Source organism: Gobius niger, assembly GCF_951799975.1.
Source record: "Gobius niger genome assembly, chromosome: 7".
In the NCBI taxonomy this organism is placed as follows: Eukaryota; Metazoa; Chordata; class Actinopteri; order Gobiiformes; family Gobiidae; genus Gobius; species Gobius niger.
In genome coordinates this window covers 9595083-9612677 of record NC_136858.1, presented here as the reverse complement: position 1 = coordinate 9612677, position 17595 = coordinate 9595083, and the positions used below count along the sequence as shown (strand labels likewise).

Genomic DNA, 17595 nt, shown 5'->3' with positions numbered 1-17595 from the left:
GACCTATTATTCTCATGGCTGAAAATTCAGTCTTTAGGTATTAGCCTAGGGTGACCAGATTTATCTCTATGTCACTTCCTGTCTGTCTAATAAGGAAGTGAAACTAAAAACATCACAAAAATAGTGAAACTAAAGAAAACTGGGTACAAAAAATCTTAAATATATTTGTGTTAACTATCAATACAGACGGCGTCTCTGGAATCGCCCATATATGGTCATGTTTGAAGCAGTTGAGGGGGAAAACAGGAGAAATATAAACTTCCTATATTTACTCCAAAACCTTTCCTTTAACAAATGCTGAATTACGCATATAGTTTCCAACTAAATAAAGATACAAAGACATGGAGAGGAGCGGTTCAACAGCCCATACATAACTGAGCATCCTGCTACATGCTAACGCTAGCTGCCATTTTTTAATTCTTTTTTTTGCTTCTACTGAACAAACTGCTGAAAGAACATACATAAGGGTCAGATTTAGACTTGACTTTATTTGTGTGATACTTCCTTCCCCCTTGTACTGGCGTGTGTTGTTAGCAAAGAATGTGTCTAATGTGTCATCTGCACTTTGAGTTATATGGCAGAGTAGTTTATGAACCAATTCCTGTTTTATCTAAGGCCATTTACTATGTTTATTCTCTACTGTGGAGTGTGAAAACTCCCAGGTTAAAATGGACATCATGTGTGTCACTTTCATGTGTTTGGTCTTAAAACGACTACATTCCACCATATATGTTATGTATGTGTCTGCGTGCATAGGTGTATGACTGAGAGTGAATGGGTGAGTGGTTCCTTGATGTAAAGCGCTTTGGGTAAAAGCGCTTTGTAAGCTAAGACCAGTTACCATTTTACCGTATACTGTCGGACCAATGGGACATAGCTTGGCCCGTATATTAGCTGCCCCCGTGCCTTTGCTGTTTTTAGCACAATGGAATCATTTCCAGTGTTTTGATTTAACTCAAGCTTGACGAGATGTAATTTTGTACTTTGTGTATTGTCATAATGTGTAAAAAAAAACGTATAATAACTGTAAAATAACTGCATAACTTATGTTGGAAAAAGTAAAGGAGAATTCTTTCTATCATTTTGCAGCCTAATTTATGTTTGTCAAGTACACATTTCACAACTTTCTGTTCAGCATCAATAAAAAAACTTCAGGATTAGACAAGTACCCCTCCTGGAACCGCCACCTTAACGTGGTGGAGGGGTTTGAGGGCCCGAATGATCCGGGAGCTCTGTTGTCGGGGGCTTCGTGCCCCTGGTTGGGTCTCCCATGGCAAACAGGTTCTTGGTGACGGGTCAGACAAAGAGCGGTTCATGAGCCCCTTATGAGAAACCAACAGGCCCGGTTAATCATGAGGCCGTCCTCCCGTGGACCCACCACCTGCAGGAAGAGCCATAAGGGGCTGGTGCAATGTGATTTGGGCAGCTCCAACAGCTGCCCCCACAACCCGGCAACGGACAAGTGGAAGAAAATGGATGGATGGATGGATTAGACAAGTAGCGCTCAAAGGTCTTTTTCATCAATGTCCTACTTAAATGGTATTGAATACTACAAGTACTACAAGCAGGCTACATCAGAGGTGGTTAGTCCTCCATTACATTTACTTAAGTAACTTTTTGAAGTATTTGTACTTTTGCAAACAGTTTATTTCATATCCTTTGACTTCTACTTCTAAATGAAGAATCTGCTTCTTACTTGAGTAAAAAAGATAGTTACTCGTGTCACTGAGTAAATCTTTAAGTGACAAATCTTAATTCTGATGTGTAAAATAGAAGTGTTTTGTTCTCCATAATGATTCGTTGTTATGTTTATGCTAAGGCTGGGGCGATACATTTTAGTTGTGATCTAATACGTATCACAGGGCCTGATACGATAAGTGTTGCAATACAATACATTCCAAAGCACAAATAACTAAACTATGATTTTTTTTTTTATAATAAAATGCACATGTTGAGTTTCCATTTGAGTCTGACTCTTTTGTTGAAACCAATCAATACCAAATCTGGATTTAACACAGTAGAATATCAAATGTATTGTGTTACGATACACAAATCACTCAAGGTTGTTGCATGTATCGTATTGTTTAACATATTTTGCCCCAGTCACTGGGCCATAAGACTTTTGTGGTCAAACTGTTGCCAACTACTCACAACACTCAAGTAAAAGTGTCAAGTACTTTTTTTTACTCTTACTTGAGTCAGTATTTTGGCCACTCTCGTCACCTCTGGCTACATGTAGTAAATGTAACTGCATTACCAACACCCGCCTCAGAAAAGGAAACAGAAGTAAACGAGATGTGGTAAACTTGTCGGAAGAAAACTTGGCATAGAGTAAAATCGGTGCTTGAACGCAAATCTTTCAGGTGTTGTGTGGCCTCTAGCGGTGCGTAACGGTACTGCACCCTGGGACATCTCTGGACTCGAGCATTTGTAGCATATTTTCCCACATAGCCTATTCAACGATTTGTCTTGGATTGGGATTTCACTGAGCAGGTCGGTGCATAAAGAGCAATAAAGGGCAATCATGAGCATTTAGGCGCTGTCCAGGTGCTGAAACGCTTGGGCCGTGTTTGGCTTTGAATTGACCATATGCCAGAGAAAATGCTTTTTTTCTTTTTTTTTTCCTTGTTGACATGTCACTATATGAAGTGTGTGTTTGTCACCTCCTTAAGTGAGACTTGCTCGTCACTTTCATCTTTATTTGTGCTTTTTCAACATTTCAAAATGAACCCCCTTTTTTTTGGCCAGCTTTGAGCAAAATACAGAGGAACTTAGCAAGGTACAATCAGTGTTGTATCCGAATCCAGACTACTACATGTTTCAAAGTTTTGGGGGACCTTAAGTGGTGCATAACAGTACTGCACATTAATACAGCCTTTGATTTCTACATTACCACTCTTTCTGCTAATATCTTCATCTGGGACAATAAAGTGTTTTACAAATTAAGTCTAATTTTCTCCCTTAAAGAGGGGGTATTATGCTTTTTTCAATCACATAGCACCAGTCTATAGCACACTACAATGATGACGAAACCTTCTGTTGGTCTGTAAATGCAGTAAATTAGAATAACTGCCTTGTATAAAATTGCTCTCTTAAAATGGCTGTAGTGAATGTCTTGAAATAGGCCTCTATCTCTTTAAGAACCTCTGACCCTTTCCGACACGCCCCCTCCACACGCTGTCTGTGGCATCAGTGGGGAGGGGGTTCTGCTGAGGAGCAGTGATTGGTTACTCGGCTGGTGACAAAAGGTCGGAGGCGTCTCCAGGAGGTGGGGGCGTTCCTAGGAGGACTCAGGCAAACCTATCCCTAAAATGGCTGGCTTTATTACAGATATTTTTTTTGTTGAAAAACACCTCACCTCTTCTCAGACCTGACCCTTCTCCATGGTGATGTCGACGAAAGGCAGCCAAATAGGAGATTTAAACAGGTGAGATCCTCATCTAAATCCATTCTTTAATTACTTACTGTGCTGCTCGTGTATGGGCAAAAGTATGATCTAAAATGAGTGCAGCTTTAAAGTGACACTGCGTATCATTTTAGACTAAAAGAAAAACATGCTCCTAATGACCAGCTCGACACATTAGTGGATAATCAAAGAATGGATTTGGATGAGAACATAACCTATTTAAATCTAAAATTGTGCTGACTTTAGTCCACATCTCCATCTGGAGACGAACCCACTCCCAGTAAAGTTGCAGTCATGTCTGAGCTGCTCTCAGCAAAAGCACATGTTTGTTACATGTACATTTATGAGGTATTTTGCATCATGAAAATATCTGTCATAAAATAAATGCTTGTATTTCAATTTTGTTTATTGGGTAAAATCCTACGCAGTGTGGCTTTAAGTAAAAGTATGAGATAAGATAGGACCTTATCTTAATCTTATTTTTTATCTTATCTGAATTTTTTTTTTAACTGTGATTCTGATTAGAAATACTGTTCTGCAGCTTTAGATTCACCTGCAGCACGCCATAATGGATGTCACTGTGAAATAAAATAATTTAAACCACTATTCAAAATTCTTTTAAAATATGTAGTGAAGTAGAGGGTACAGATAGATAAAAAATAGTCAAAGTAAAAAAATAAATTCAATAAAAGTATCATTAAATTTGACACTTGTAGTAACGCAGTAGTTCCCGCGGGCGGCGCTGTGCTCTCTCCGTCGTGCCGCAGCAACACCGCACAGGACAGGAGAGAGAGAGCGAGGGGGCGGCTGACGTCATTGATGGGCTATTTTCAAGATGGCGCTGGTCTGCGGCCGGGATGCCGCTTTTGCTGCCGCCGCGGCCCCTCCAAAGCTAGCCGTTCAGGGGATTTAAACCGCTCATCCGGCCAACGCATTTCACAACACCGCACAACGCGCCCCATACGGGCCCGCGCCGCTAAAAAATAAATAAAAAAATGCTACCCCCCTCGCCAGACAACAGCCAACCCTGCGACTCGCTGCCCGACTCGAGGCCCGCGGTCGAGGTTCGTTCGGCGGACTGAAGCGGTCATGGAAGCGGGGGTCGGCGGCGGAGGAGGAGGACCGGTCAGCGTGGATTTAAACGAGAACGAAGAGGCGATACGGGCCTACGGGGAGGAGGTGACAGATCGGAAAGCGTACCGATCTGGTGGTCGCGGTGGTGGTCAGGAGGAGGAGGAGGAGGAAGCGGGGAAGGGTCAGCTTTGTGTGACCACGGGGAACGGGGCGGATGTAAACACGGCGAATGCATCGCTCCAGGGCGGACTACTGAGCCGGGAAGAAAGGTAAAGGAAATCAATGGATCGATGAGATGACAGGCTGATTGAATATCCAAATCTGTAAGAGCGTTTGTCGTGGTAGCTGGGCTGATAGGACACAGTGGGAAGTAGAAGTGAAACAAGACGAGTATTGCGTAGCCTTCAGAGCTATCATTTGATTAAGTTACATTTATTATGTTTACTCGGTTTTATGGCACGATGTTTTTGTTTATATTAGGGCTGCTATTGAAAAAGAAAATGCGATATGCGATACTGGTATAATAAGCGCGATAACATTATGTTGATTTTCTACTAAACCGTTTCAACACAATACGATGCATTCGATATAAACACATATCATACTTTATTTTTCAGCAAATTACGTCAAAACATGGCTTCGAAAACTAATAAATCCAGATCAAAACAAGGCTGAAGTTTGATATATTGAGGCAGGAAAGTATCGCGATAAACGATATTATTGACTCTGACGATACTAGATACTGTCAACTCTCAGGCATAAAAATGACAGTAAACCATTGTTCTAAAAGTGCATCTTATCCTAAAATGCCACACAAGCTGCAATAAACATGAAATATACCCTTTAGCTTTATTTCGAAATATGTTACTTCTCTGGATACATACCGTAACAAATAAAATAAAACATTATAGTCTGAAAAGGAGTAGGTAGAAGTTAAACTGATGTTTACTATCTCTGTTTTACAAAGAAAAAATAGGGGGGGGGAATGCTAATAAATGAACAGACGATTAATATTGAGCCCAAAAATATATTGTTTATCTGTTATTTGTTGAACGATAAGTCGATATAGTAATTATCGTGACAACCCTAGCTGAAATTGAACTAAATTTGGGATAATATGACCAAAACTTTTCCATTCATTTGTCATTATAGGCTGAAATTACAAGAAAATGTGGTGATCTCAATCCATGTATGGTTTGTTGTTTTTTTTTCTTTCAAAATAAAATTAGGAAATTGAAAAAAAAGAAATCAATCAAACTGGCATTATCCTTGTTTCTTGGTTTTGGAGTTATGTGCGAACGACTTCCGGTCACAGTATTAATTAATGTGTGGATTAAGGTGTGGATTAAGTCGGTAGACGCGAGGACCTCATAAAGACCAAGCCATTCAACAGACTGCATAGAGCTCAGTTGCAATCCGTCTCATCTCTGTGAATACTTGACCAATCAACACGAAAAACAAAACATGTTGTAATGCTCGCCTTCTTCTCTCCGAGCCTACATTTCCTTGATCTGCGTAAAATCTTTGTGAAAGATCACACAATGAGAAGATCTCCACATGGGCTTTGTGTGGACAACTTGGCCATCCTGGTGGGGTCATGTCCAGATCCCATGGCTGACGCACAGGCACCTATATTTCCCAGAGGCACATTGAATGTACAAAATGTGTGGTATAAATAAACTTGCTTTGCCATAACCACTAAACCAAGAAATAAGAAAAATGCCAGTTTTATAGATTTATGTGTTTTCATTTCCTAGTTTTGTTTTCAAGTAAAAAAAAACAAACCGATGATTTGGGTTTTTGCATTTTATTTTGAAATGAAAAAAAAAAACCGAATCATGCACAGATTGATCTTAGTCTGATGGAAACCGTTTGTGATTTTTTTCGTTTTTTTTGTGATATAATTTGGCGCCTGCATCTTATTAAGCGGAATTATATATTTTAGCGATAAATTGTATCTATTTCTTAATCAGTTTGAGTGTTTGTTGTGATGATGTGTGCTGCGTGGTAAACAGAAAGCAGTTAGCCTGTTTTGGTCCAGTTTGTCTTTGCTGAAACACAAATGACCTATGATTCTTTTTGAAATGTAGTGAAATGAAGTGTTGATTATCGCAATATTCCAGACAGTTAGTTGCTGATTATATTTTAGATAGATTATATTTATATAGCTCATAAGTTGTTTTAATATTCTTTGCAAAGTTTTCAACAAAGAGTATATTTCCCACTGTGATAGCATTGATTGGTATTTTGGTGTGAACTTTTAAAGAAAGAAAAACATGATGTTTGTTGTGGTTCATCCTCATTCCTAGCTTTCCAAACGCATTCCCAATGTCCCGATTCTTACAGCTCGTACCGCAACTTTCAGCGAGCAGCTCTTTCACGGTCATGTAAATGCTAAAAAGCATGCTAATTCACCATGGACAGTAAGGCTTAAGAAATACCTGCTCAACACATTAAAGACTTTTTTCACAAATGTCTGCTTTTATAATATATGGTAGGACAGAACAAATGTTGTTTTGGGCCCGATGCCAGGCAGCACAGCGACAGCGTGTCCATAGAATAGGAATAACCAAAAGTTTAGAAAAGGAGAGGAGTAATTCACATACACACACACAATCTTGTACTTCTATCTTAGTGAGGACACTCATAGACATAATTTATTACCCAGACCCTAACCTTAATCCTAACCCTAATCTAAATTCTAACCCTAAATCTTAACCCAATTCTAACCATAAAACCACACCTTCACCCTCAAACAGTCCTTCAAATATGTCCTCACTCTGTTGGTTAAAAACTCAAACTGGTCCTCACAATGTTCTAAGTACAAGAACACACACACACACACAAGAGAATGGAAAGCACTCCAAAACTGAAACGTCATCACAACTTGCATATTGCTTGCCTTCTGGAAGGATAGTTTATTCTTTGGTTCAAAATAGGGCTGGCCGATATCACAATTTTTTTAAAATATTTTTGTCATGTTGATCGATCTCTATTTTGGATTTTATTTTATTTTTGTCAAAACATAAATTAATACACGCTCTGATTATTGAACTTACTTGATGTCAGCTCCAACAAACACAAATGTTTTTCCTCTAGCTTCAGTTGACACACAAAACTCGTCCATTGTCCCCAAACTCCCAAATGATTGTTGAGATTGACCAAAGTAGGGATTGCGATTTCGATTAAAGGCGCATTATGCAACTTTTGATGCAAAAAGACCCTTGATATTATTGTGTATTTGACCTTGTTGTGACCCAGCGGCTGTATGAGTGGTCAGCATGACGCCTTTACCCTCCATCACAGTGGTCTCTACAACGCTCCAGGATCAAATGTTTGGAAGGTTTTCACCGCTGACGGAGCCTCTCACTAGAAAACCTACAAAACACTTGATCCTAGAGCGTTGTAGAGACCACTGTGATGGAAGGTAAAGGCTGACCACTCAAACAGCCACTGAGTCACTACAATTTGAAATATATATACACACAAATATATATATATTTCCCATAAAAAGTTGTATAATGCACCTTTAAATTGTGTAAAAAGTGTAATACCATTATAATCACGGTAATTACATGGGACACACACCTAATTTATCCTATGCTAACATTAATAATCCTAACTCTAACACTGTAAATGACCAGGAAACTGTTTTTTGGTGCTTCATTCCATATAATCCGTAGTTCTTTTATCACCATGTCACTGTGCTGTTAAGTTAAGTCCCAGAACCAAAAAGTCTCCTTTATTTAGTAATGCGGGATAGGGGGCCGCCCAGAGACGAAATTATTTGCCTGTGAATTCATCCGCAGTCAGTCGTCCAAATCCCACTTCAGGAGCATTACGAATCACAAATCTTTCCCTCTCAGACCCGAGTGGCCGCCTTTCTTTTGTGCCTAATTGCTCAGAACCACTTAAAGCGTACTTAGCGTGTCAAACCGTAAATTAACATTCCGCGCTGTGTTCATTTCTCATTCCTCAGAAGCGACGTCATGCTGGACTTGGACAAGTGTCTCCCGGACCGGCTGGCGGACGGCTGCGTCATCTCCGGGATCTGCGGTGACCACAGCGGCTTCAACGGGTTTCTTGAGTCATCGCTTGATCGGGAAGAAGAAGAAGAAGAGGAGGAGGAGGCGGAGGAGCAGACGAGGGAAGGAGGAGGTGGAGGAGGGAGGGGTGATGAAGGTGGGCTCAGCGGAGACGTGACCCGATCTGTCCAGGCCGTGGACGCTGATTTGGAAGACATTATCGGGGAGATCTGGGACCCCCACGTGGACACGCCGTTTCCGGATTTGTCTTATAACATGCCGAACGGCGATCTGCGCTCTTCGAAATGCGAGCTAAGCGGATTGTTCGCAGTGGACTGGAAGTCGAGCGACGAAGTGAAAATGGCCAACGGCGGTTTACACTTCCTACAAGCGTTCGATCAAATGGCCGATACGGATTTGGCGCAAACGGGCTTTACTTTGCCTGAGGACGCGTCCGATTCCTTACGCTTCACCCCGAATGCTTCATCGACAAGTGCCAAACTCCCCGACCACGGCGCGAACGACGGCGACAGCGCGCTCTCCGAGGAGGACGAGGACATCAGCGAGCTGAGTTTGCCCGTCAGGCCTCAGACTTTAAGGACTAACCTGAACCTGACCGTCTCGCTAAGCTGCGACGCCACGCCGCTGTCCCCGGACGAGGAGGCGGCGGGGTTTTATTACGGGGAGGAGGGCTACGGCAGCGAGGACTTCCGGAACGTCCTGGAGGCGGGGCGGCGGCAGAGCGCGCCGGACAAACTGCCCGATCTGATCGGCCAAGGCGACGGAGGGGACCCCAAGCTGATGCCAAAGAGGTTCGGTATCGCGGATTTCTTCACCAGGTGAGAGACTCCTTAGGCTGGGTTTGAAAAAGCATTAGAAGACAAAACATTTACATTACATTGCCCAAATCAAGGCCTTAAAGGGGCTGGATGCAAGTTGGTCATTTATACTCACTACTGCCACCTCAGGTCATACACGTAACTGCACCTTCTATATTAAAGGGATATTTCAGGATTTTTGACGTAGGGCCTCATTTCCTAGTTATCCAAAGTGTTGCTGATTTCTGGAGATATTTTTTTTGTAATTCATGCAGTTCTTATATTTGAAGAGTTTTGTGGCACTAGGCTAATGCAAGGCTAGCGCATTTCTATGGTATCAGCTAGCCTTCATTAAAAACAGTGACCGGCTCCACAGTGCACCTGAGGCAAATCACTTATAACACCAGACTAACCATATAAATGTCTGTGTCGATAGAATAATTTTAACCATTTTGCTTATAAAATAACTTATATTTGAGCAGCATCAGCTTCGTGGTTGTAGCTACGCAGTGGCGGAGTGATCTGCTAGAAAATAGTCCCTCAAAATAAGATCATTCATGTGATCAAGGTCAGTTATATTCCAAAAATGATTCTATCGATTCTATCGATGGTTTAATGGTACCCCGCCCTATGCATTACTTTTAAAGGGACTATACGGAGTTTAAAAATGTTAAACTTAAGTATTTTCCTCCCCCTACATGTTCCAACAATGTCCTAATGTGTAGATAGAGCCCAGACATATTCACCACAACTGCCTCTAATACCCTGCACTGTCACTAAAAACGGTGTTGCTTCGGCCCGAAGTGCCGTCATGCACGAGCTTAATATAGAAGGTGCAGTTACACATATGACCTGAGGTGGCAGTAGTGAGTATAAAATGGCTAACTTGCGTCTAGCCCCTTTAAGGAATAAACTTTAGTTTTTTGTCTCCAAGTTTGGTGATGCACAGAACTGAGTCCGCAGTGTTTTTCATTGATTTTCCGCTCAATCTGCTGCTGGGAAGGTTCCAGCTCTGTTAGGATTGTAAAGGTGCGTCGCAGTGTATCATAGTGTATTTCTGTCCCAGCCATAAGGATGATGAATTAAACTTTATTTTTAAGTCAATAATTAAACTCACCACGTTTGCCTCCAAATTGTGTATAGCAGTACCATATGTACTGCCTTTGGTCATGAACATTCTCCCTGTTTTTTTTTTTTAATGGTTAAAGTTTTTAATGATGATGATACTATTTTACAAAGTATTTTTGTAAAAATTCTTTGTAAAATAGTATCATAAATGTACAATATTAACATCATGAGAGCTGATACCCTCCCGTATGTGTTGAGGAGAAATGTTACAGGTAGTGATTGACCTCTGAACAGATTCCTGTTTACATAGTAAGTGTTGATGCCTGGTTGGTCCATGATAAAAACATGAAAAGAGTCTGGAATAGAAATACAATTGTTGTGTTTTATGGATCTACCATATCAGTGGTTTTCAACCATATTTGTCTTTCGTTCCCTTTAGCCGTGGTTCCACATCGCGCGACCCAAACCGCGCAGGGCACGATCTACGTGCATGTATTGACTAAACCCCACACACACTTCTGTTTCCACCACACACACGCCCGCAGATTTTGTTGGAGGAGCACGTTGTACAGATCGTCATTAAAAGTTTTGTAAACCGCGATGAGAACAAATGTGGACAAATACTGCCTTCTGGTGGGAGTTATAGAATCATTCAGAGGTGCCAAGCTGTATTAAAACAGAAAAGAAACTGCTAAATACAAGTATGGAGGTAAGCTACGTGCAAATGTCATGCTAACGTCAGCTAAAGCTGCGCTAACAGTGGCTTAATGCTAATATCGGCAAAATCCCCTTTTAGAACAGCGGTATGATGTTGTGAAATATTAAATCCTATGACCTGCGTGTTAATAGTGAGGGCTGTTCTCTCTCTCGTTGCCGATCAGAGGCCAGAGTCTGTTCACGTCACATCAGACACGGGTCAGCGCTTTGGCCACAGCCAGAGGTCAGTCCCAAAACCTATACCTGGTCAGACCGGTTTGGCCCTGGCCTTTGTTATGGAAAAGCTTGACAAAGCAGGTGAAACAAAGCTGTGTCTCTGGTGTTGGTCCTCTGGTGTCCTGATGCAGTTACAGTTCATGATGTATGTATCCAATGTGGTTGTATGTGTCTGCATTTATTGTTTTTTATGACCAGAGAGCAGCGAACAGAATTGCCCATTGGGATGAATAAAGTTGTGTTGATTGAAACAGCCATTTGACTGATACACGCCTGCATTTGTGGAAAACCACCTTTTGAGTTGTTTATTTAAACTCCGAGTGCCCCTGTGTGCAATGTGCTCTTTAACAATGTGTAATAACTTGTACTTACAGGTTACATACACGGTGTGTGTATTAGTACTTTGCAGGTACATAATGTAATAGGACATAAGACCCAAACTCTAACCCTGAGGGCCTTATGTCTTATTACATTACATTATGTATCTCCAAAGTATTAATACACATTATTCCATTGTGTATCGAGGTGCAAGTTATTACACATTGTTACACAGCACATTACATTGTACTTAATGTGGCAGGTACAATGTGTCAAGGGTAGTGTTACCAACTATCTTTCCTTAGAATTTATTGTTTAAATTCGCAGTTTCTCTTTCTTTTCTTAATCTGAAGTAATTCCAAGTACCCCCTACTCAGTGGGTCCCCCTACCCATGGTTGGGAAACACTGGTGACGAATAATGTAACATAGGTATTGGGAAAAGTATCGTTCAGGGGGAAGTATTGTTCAAGTATTGATACGGAAAAAAATGGAACGGTGCCTAGCCCTGCTCCCGGCTTGTTCATTTGCGACGTTAAATTTATCAAACCAAATCGGTCTTCGATTCGTAAGAAAAAAGAAGTGAGCTTTAGGTTTTATGAAGATCAGCTCCTCCGCTAATGAAAAACATCAGAAGTAAAAAGAAATGTCATCTTATTATAGACACAATGGGTTCGTGTGTACATGATGAAGCGCTGTGCTTGTGTTTGTCACAGGAACACACACTGTTGCATCGTCTCAGCTGAAAAGAGGAAAGTCCAGTCACTGCGTACAGAAGTGGTAGTTAGTGGGAACAAACATGGGTCTCAGAGCTTGGGCCGGACCAAGTGTCTGCAGAGCCTTGACCTGAACCTGACCCGTCTCTGAGTGCACGGATCTAAACGGAGCGCTCTCTCACAGCCGCAGCCTTAGTTTATCCAGGGCTTTAGAAGGAATCTGAGACAATGCCTTGTCTTTGGATCGAGCAAAAGAATGTTTGAGAATGTGATGTTATCCTTTGGGCAGGTAAAGCAATGTCTTGAATGAATAACTAAAGAAAACACCCTTTCGTCTGAATGATTTTCCGTCTCAAGCGATTTAGCATTGGTCTTTCCTCTTTGAAAATCCTCTTTGGAAATGGCAGCCAACAAAGCTGCACGTTTCTCCTGTAGAATCTTTGGAATCCGGTAAAAGGAAATCCACAAATTCCCCCAAATCTTCTAAACCTTATGTCTTCATCCAGCCTGTAGCTTCCTGTTGGTCTCTTTTGAGTTTACTTGCAAACTTTTGAATACATCGGGCTTAATGATCATTCCACATCCTGGTTTGTGCTTGTCTGCTTGAACAATCAGCCTGCAGTGGAGAAAGTCGATTCTCTGCTTCCCCAAAGACGGGCAGACTTTACGAGCCGGGGGGAATTTCCGGTCTCATATAAAAGAATCTGAGGCTTATTCCAGTCAAACACACTGTCGCCCGTTGGCATGTCACGGGATGATGATGATTAAGGTTTGTTTCTTAGTCAAATCATAATTCACTGAGGTTGTGTGTCGTTTCATTCACGCTCAGGCTGCACAATGTTATAATAGGTATTTTCCTTATTGCAACAAGTCACAATATAATCACAACATGACTGAGATTCACCCATTCACCCACTTCAGAGTGAATCGAACTCACAGGTCAATGTAGATGAATATTTCCTACTCTTTTTGGTACATTATAGACTATAGTATTCAATCCACTTCATTTCTTTAGCACATTTAGGCTATATCTACACGAAGACAAAACGCTTATATTTTCAGAAACTTTCTTTGTAAGCCTGAAGCCAGCTCAGCAAATGTGAGCATCCACATGGGTCGACTCAGGCCTGTGAAAACGGCACAATTCATCTTCCAGGCGTGGAATGTAAACAGTGAAAATGAAACTGATTCAAGGATTTAGGATCTACAGAAGAGACGAGGAAGAGAGTTTATTCTTCAGACGTAAAAAAAACTTTCAGTGACTTTTACTGTCAGTCCAAACACACAGACCGACTTGTGTTTTTCTACTTGTCACCTGTGGCTTGTGGACTGCAGTGGAGCAAAGAGGAGCGGAGTAAAACCATCATAGATCCATGAGTAAAACTCATGGAAAAATCATGGCGGATTTACAGACTCCTCCTCCTCAGCTCTGACGAGTGTTTCAGTCGGACCTCATAAAACATAGTGCTTATTTAGACCCTTACTCCTGTATTTGCGATCTATATAGACGCACATACTATATGCTGCATTTGCAATGTAGGTCTATGGTCGCAAATGAAATGTGCTCTACTACAAGAAAATCAACTGAATGTACAACTATCAATTTTCTTCCACTTGTCCGTTGCCAGGTTGCGGGGGCAGCTGTTGGAGCTGCCCAAATCACATTGTACCACCCCTTATGGCTCCTCCTGCAGGTGGTGGGTCCACAGAAGGACGGCCTCACGATTAATCTGGCCTGTTGGTCTCTCATAAGAGGCTTCTGAACCGCTCTTTGTCTGACCCGTCACCTAGGACCCATCACCCTGGGAGACCCTACCCGACAACAGAGCTCTAGGGTCATTCGGGCGCTCAAACGCCTCCACCACGTTACGGTGGCGGTTCCAGGAGGGAATGATTACAACTATGTTATGACAAATCCCATCGGCGACATTATATTCATATCAGAGGACATTATGTTGCCTAAGTAACTGCAGTCTAATATTGACCAGTCCACTAAAGACGATGTTTTTGATCAGAGCGCGAGCCTGACAAGGTCATTTGTAACGGTGTCCCGTGGTAACGATCAGCAGCTGCAGGCCGTACGACAGACTTTAAGGTGTTTAATAGCCTTTTTAACTTGAAAGGAATGTGCTAATGTGCACATACGCGTCTTTTCACAAACAACAGTCCGGGGACATTACAGTGAAGCAGGCAAACGGATGTGCACACAGGATCTGACAGGGAATCGCTCCGGAGCCTTTTGATCAAAGAATCATAGATTCATTGGGAGCGCGCACCTGTTAACACATGAAAGACACAACACAAGAAAGCACCTGTTCAATTACATCTGAGGCTGTAATCTGTTATTTTTAGAAAACCGTCAGAACTTGTATGGGGAAAAAGCTTGTTTGATTTTTAGGTTAGGCTAACCTTAAAGCAGTGCTAAGTAACTCTTGCCCCTAGAGGCCATAAGCGCACCTGCAGGTGTAGTAGCAAGTTGCGATTTTATAACTTATTAATTGTCTTGGAAAATAAAGTACTACGCTGACAGGAAAGGCGAAGGGAGAGAGCGATATTGTGCATCCAATTATACAATGGAAATATTATTTTTCACTCAAACTTGGCTGTAAATACTGTTTAAAGTGACGTTAGCCCACAGTTAGCTTTGCCCATTAGCATGTTAGCTTCTTCTTTGTGATTCTATTAGCGTGTATTGGTCGCTCCGGTCCGGTGGCAGTCAAGTTGCAAACATGGTTTTCTGGCCAGAGACACCAGGGGGAGATGAATGACCCGACAATCATCCCATTAACACTTGTATTACCCCCACAGGGACTACGTAAAGGATTTATTAAGGTAAACACGTTACTTAGCACTGCTTTAAGTATGGCTAAAAAAAGCACTTTACAGTAAACAATCGTTTAAGTGATATACCGGTAGACCACTTTGTATCCACATATAAAATATATCTCTGATCTGGGAGACAGAGCTTGTTAAGATGTCTATTGTTACTTTCTGGATTTTTGTGTGTGTGTGATTAATTCATTAGCATAGCATTAGCAAATACAAATCATCAGATGCATTTTGTTGTTGAGAGATCCCAGAACTTGTAACGGCTAGGCCTGTCACGATCACAAATTTGAAGTTCAATATATTGACAACAACAATACTAGATACTATGTTGTAGCTTTCACTACACTGCTGGCTAGACGGCTGATATTTCTGAAGTGGAAGTCTCAACATGCTCCCACTCATTTTCAATGGGTTAAAGATGTGATGTACTTTCTTAAATGTGAACAAATCAGACTCAGTGCAGGTGGTTCTCAGGACAAATTTTCAAGAATTTGGAACCCCTTTCTACTTTATGTTGAAAATATTCCTGTTCAGAATGTTTCGGGCTAAGATTTTTATTTTTTCTTACTGGGTTACTTGTCTCTTTGCAACTACCACTCTTATTCAATGTTCTCCCTCCCTTTATTGATTGATTTATCTTTTTAATTTGCCTTTTTGACTAATTGGGCATGTACAGTGGGTTTAGGTAAGGGGTAGAGTGTGTTTTGATGAAAGTTATACTTTGTCTGTTTATGGTTTTGCATAATTGTAAAATGTAAAATGTATAAATAAAGTTTAAAAACAAACAAAAAAACAATACTAGATACTGTCAACTCTCAGGCATAAAAATTACAGTAAACCTTTGTTCTAAAAGTGTGTTGTCATATCCAAAATACCACACAAGCTCCAATAAACAGGAGATATGAACACAGTCACATTGAATTCTCCTACTTTTAAAATCCGAACTGAGTTGAACAATTCTAAAGAACTTGAAGTTGACGTCTAAGTAACTGCAGGAACTATCAAAATGTGGGTTCTCTGACTTTGTTCAAGGGTTCTATCTCTGCCATTGCCTATCCACATGAAACAAAACAGTGACAAAGTTCAACATCTTCTCTGTCAGATAATATGAACTTCTGGAAATGTGGTGACTATATTCAAAAACACGTGAGTGGTGTTGGTCAGTGCAAGTCTTCCCAAAGATGTTCGTGTCTGGTTTAAGCAAAGCTCTGGGGACCCCCTACAATCTCTAGTGCACTTCAAACTCTTGCCAGTACAAGTGTGTCCCGATTGCGGGATATATTTGCTCTGACTGCTTTGACGTGCAGCCCGACTCTCAGTTCCTGAAAAGCCGGTATTTTGCTATTGTCAGCGTATCACATAATCTTTGTGACCTAGTTTAGACCGAACCGCTCGTGACGGGTAACAACCGCGTCCACACGTTGGCCCTTACACATTCTTTTCCACAGTGACAGTACCTGGAAATATGGTGGCATGTGTGGGCTATCGGAGCTTTATTTTCACTTCTGTAGCGAGGGCTTGTCAACTTGACCTGTCAAACACAGACCAGCAGATCAGCATTTCTCCATCCGTAACTATGCCAATATAAACTTTATGTAAGACGGTCTGTTTACAGCGTTTCCATGGGGCATAAAAGTCATTCACATGCATTGTGACTTAAATGTCACTAAAGCACATTCCATTGGTTTCAAATACTTTCTGTATAAATCCTGGTTTAGTTATGTTCAGTTATGTTTGTCAGTGAAGGATGGATGGATGGATGGATGGATGGATGGATGGATGGATGGATGGATGGATGGATGGATGGATGATAGATAGATAGATAGATAGATAGATAGATAGATAGATAGATAGATAGATAGATAGATAGATAGATAGATAGATAGATAGATAGATAGATAGATAGATAGATAGATAGATAGATAGATAGATAGATAGATAGATAGATAGATAGATACTTTATTGAACCCAAAGGATATTGTTGGCCGCTCTCACTCACACAGCACAACAAATCAATTACCAAAAAACTAAAATACAGTTAAAAAAAAACGTTACGAATTTAAAAAAAAGACGATTAATCAATTTGAATCTCTTGGCAAAGTGAGAGAGTTTTTATGCAGTCTAATGGCATGAGGGGAAAAAGACTTCTACAGTCTGTCTGTGGATTATATTTGGTGAAAAGTCCAACCAGAGTTATAAACTGTTATGATCTATACATAGTTTTCTGATATTATTGGACAGTAGCCCTGGAGGAACTGCACTGCCTGAAGCATCGTTTAGTCACAGGATTTACAAGTGTCATCATAATGACCTAACTGGAATACGGTTTTACTTACACATACATTTCCACACACATAAGCGGCAAACATAATGGTAAATTAAATTTACATGCTAGCATTGGCTAGCAGTA

General features: G+C 41.1%; 1 protein-coding gene across 2 annotated transcripts in view; it reads left to right on the top strand.

Moving 5' to 3' along the window:
• Window positions 1–4219: 4219 nt before the first annotated feature.
• The window catches only part of LOC306965456 (TBC1 domain family member 12-like), a 39173-nt gene continuing 25797 nt past the window's right edge, over window positions 4220–17595 (top strand). For both annotated transcript variants that reach the window (XM_079559902.1, XM_079559901.1), the window contains exons 1-2: window positions 4220–4749; window positions 8460–9344. In XM_079559902.1, coding sequence (XP_079416028.1) covers window positions 4496–4749; window positions 8460–9344 — 1139 coding nt within the window. In that variant the 5' untranslated portion in view covers window positions 4220–4495. The remainder of the gene's footprint in view (window positions 4750–8459; window positions 9345–17595) is intronic.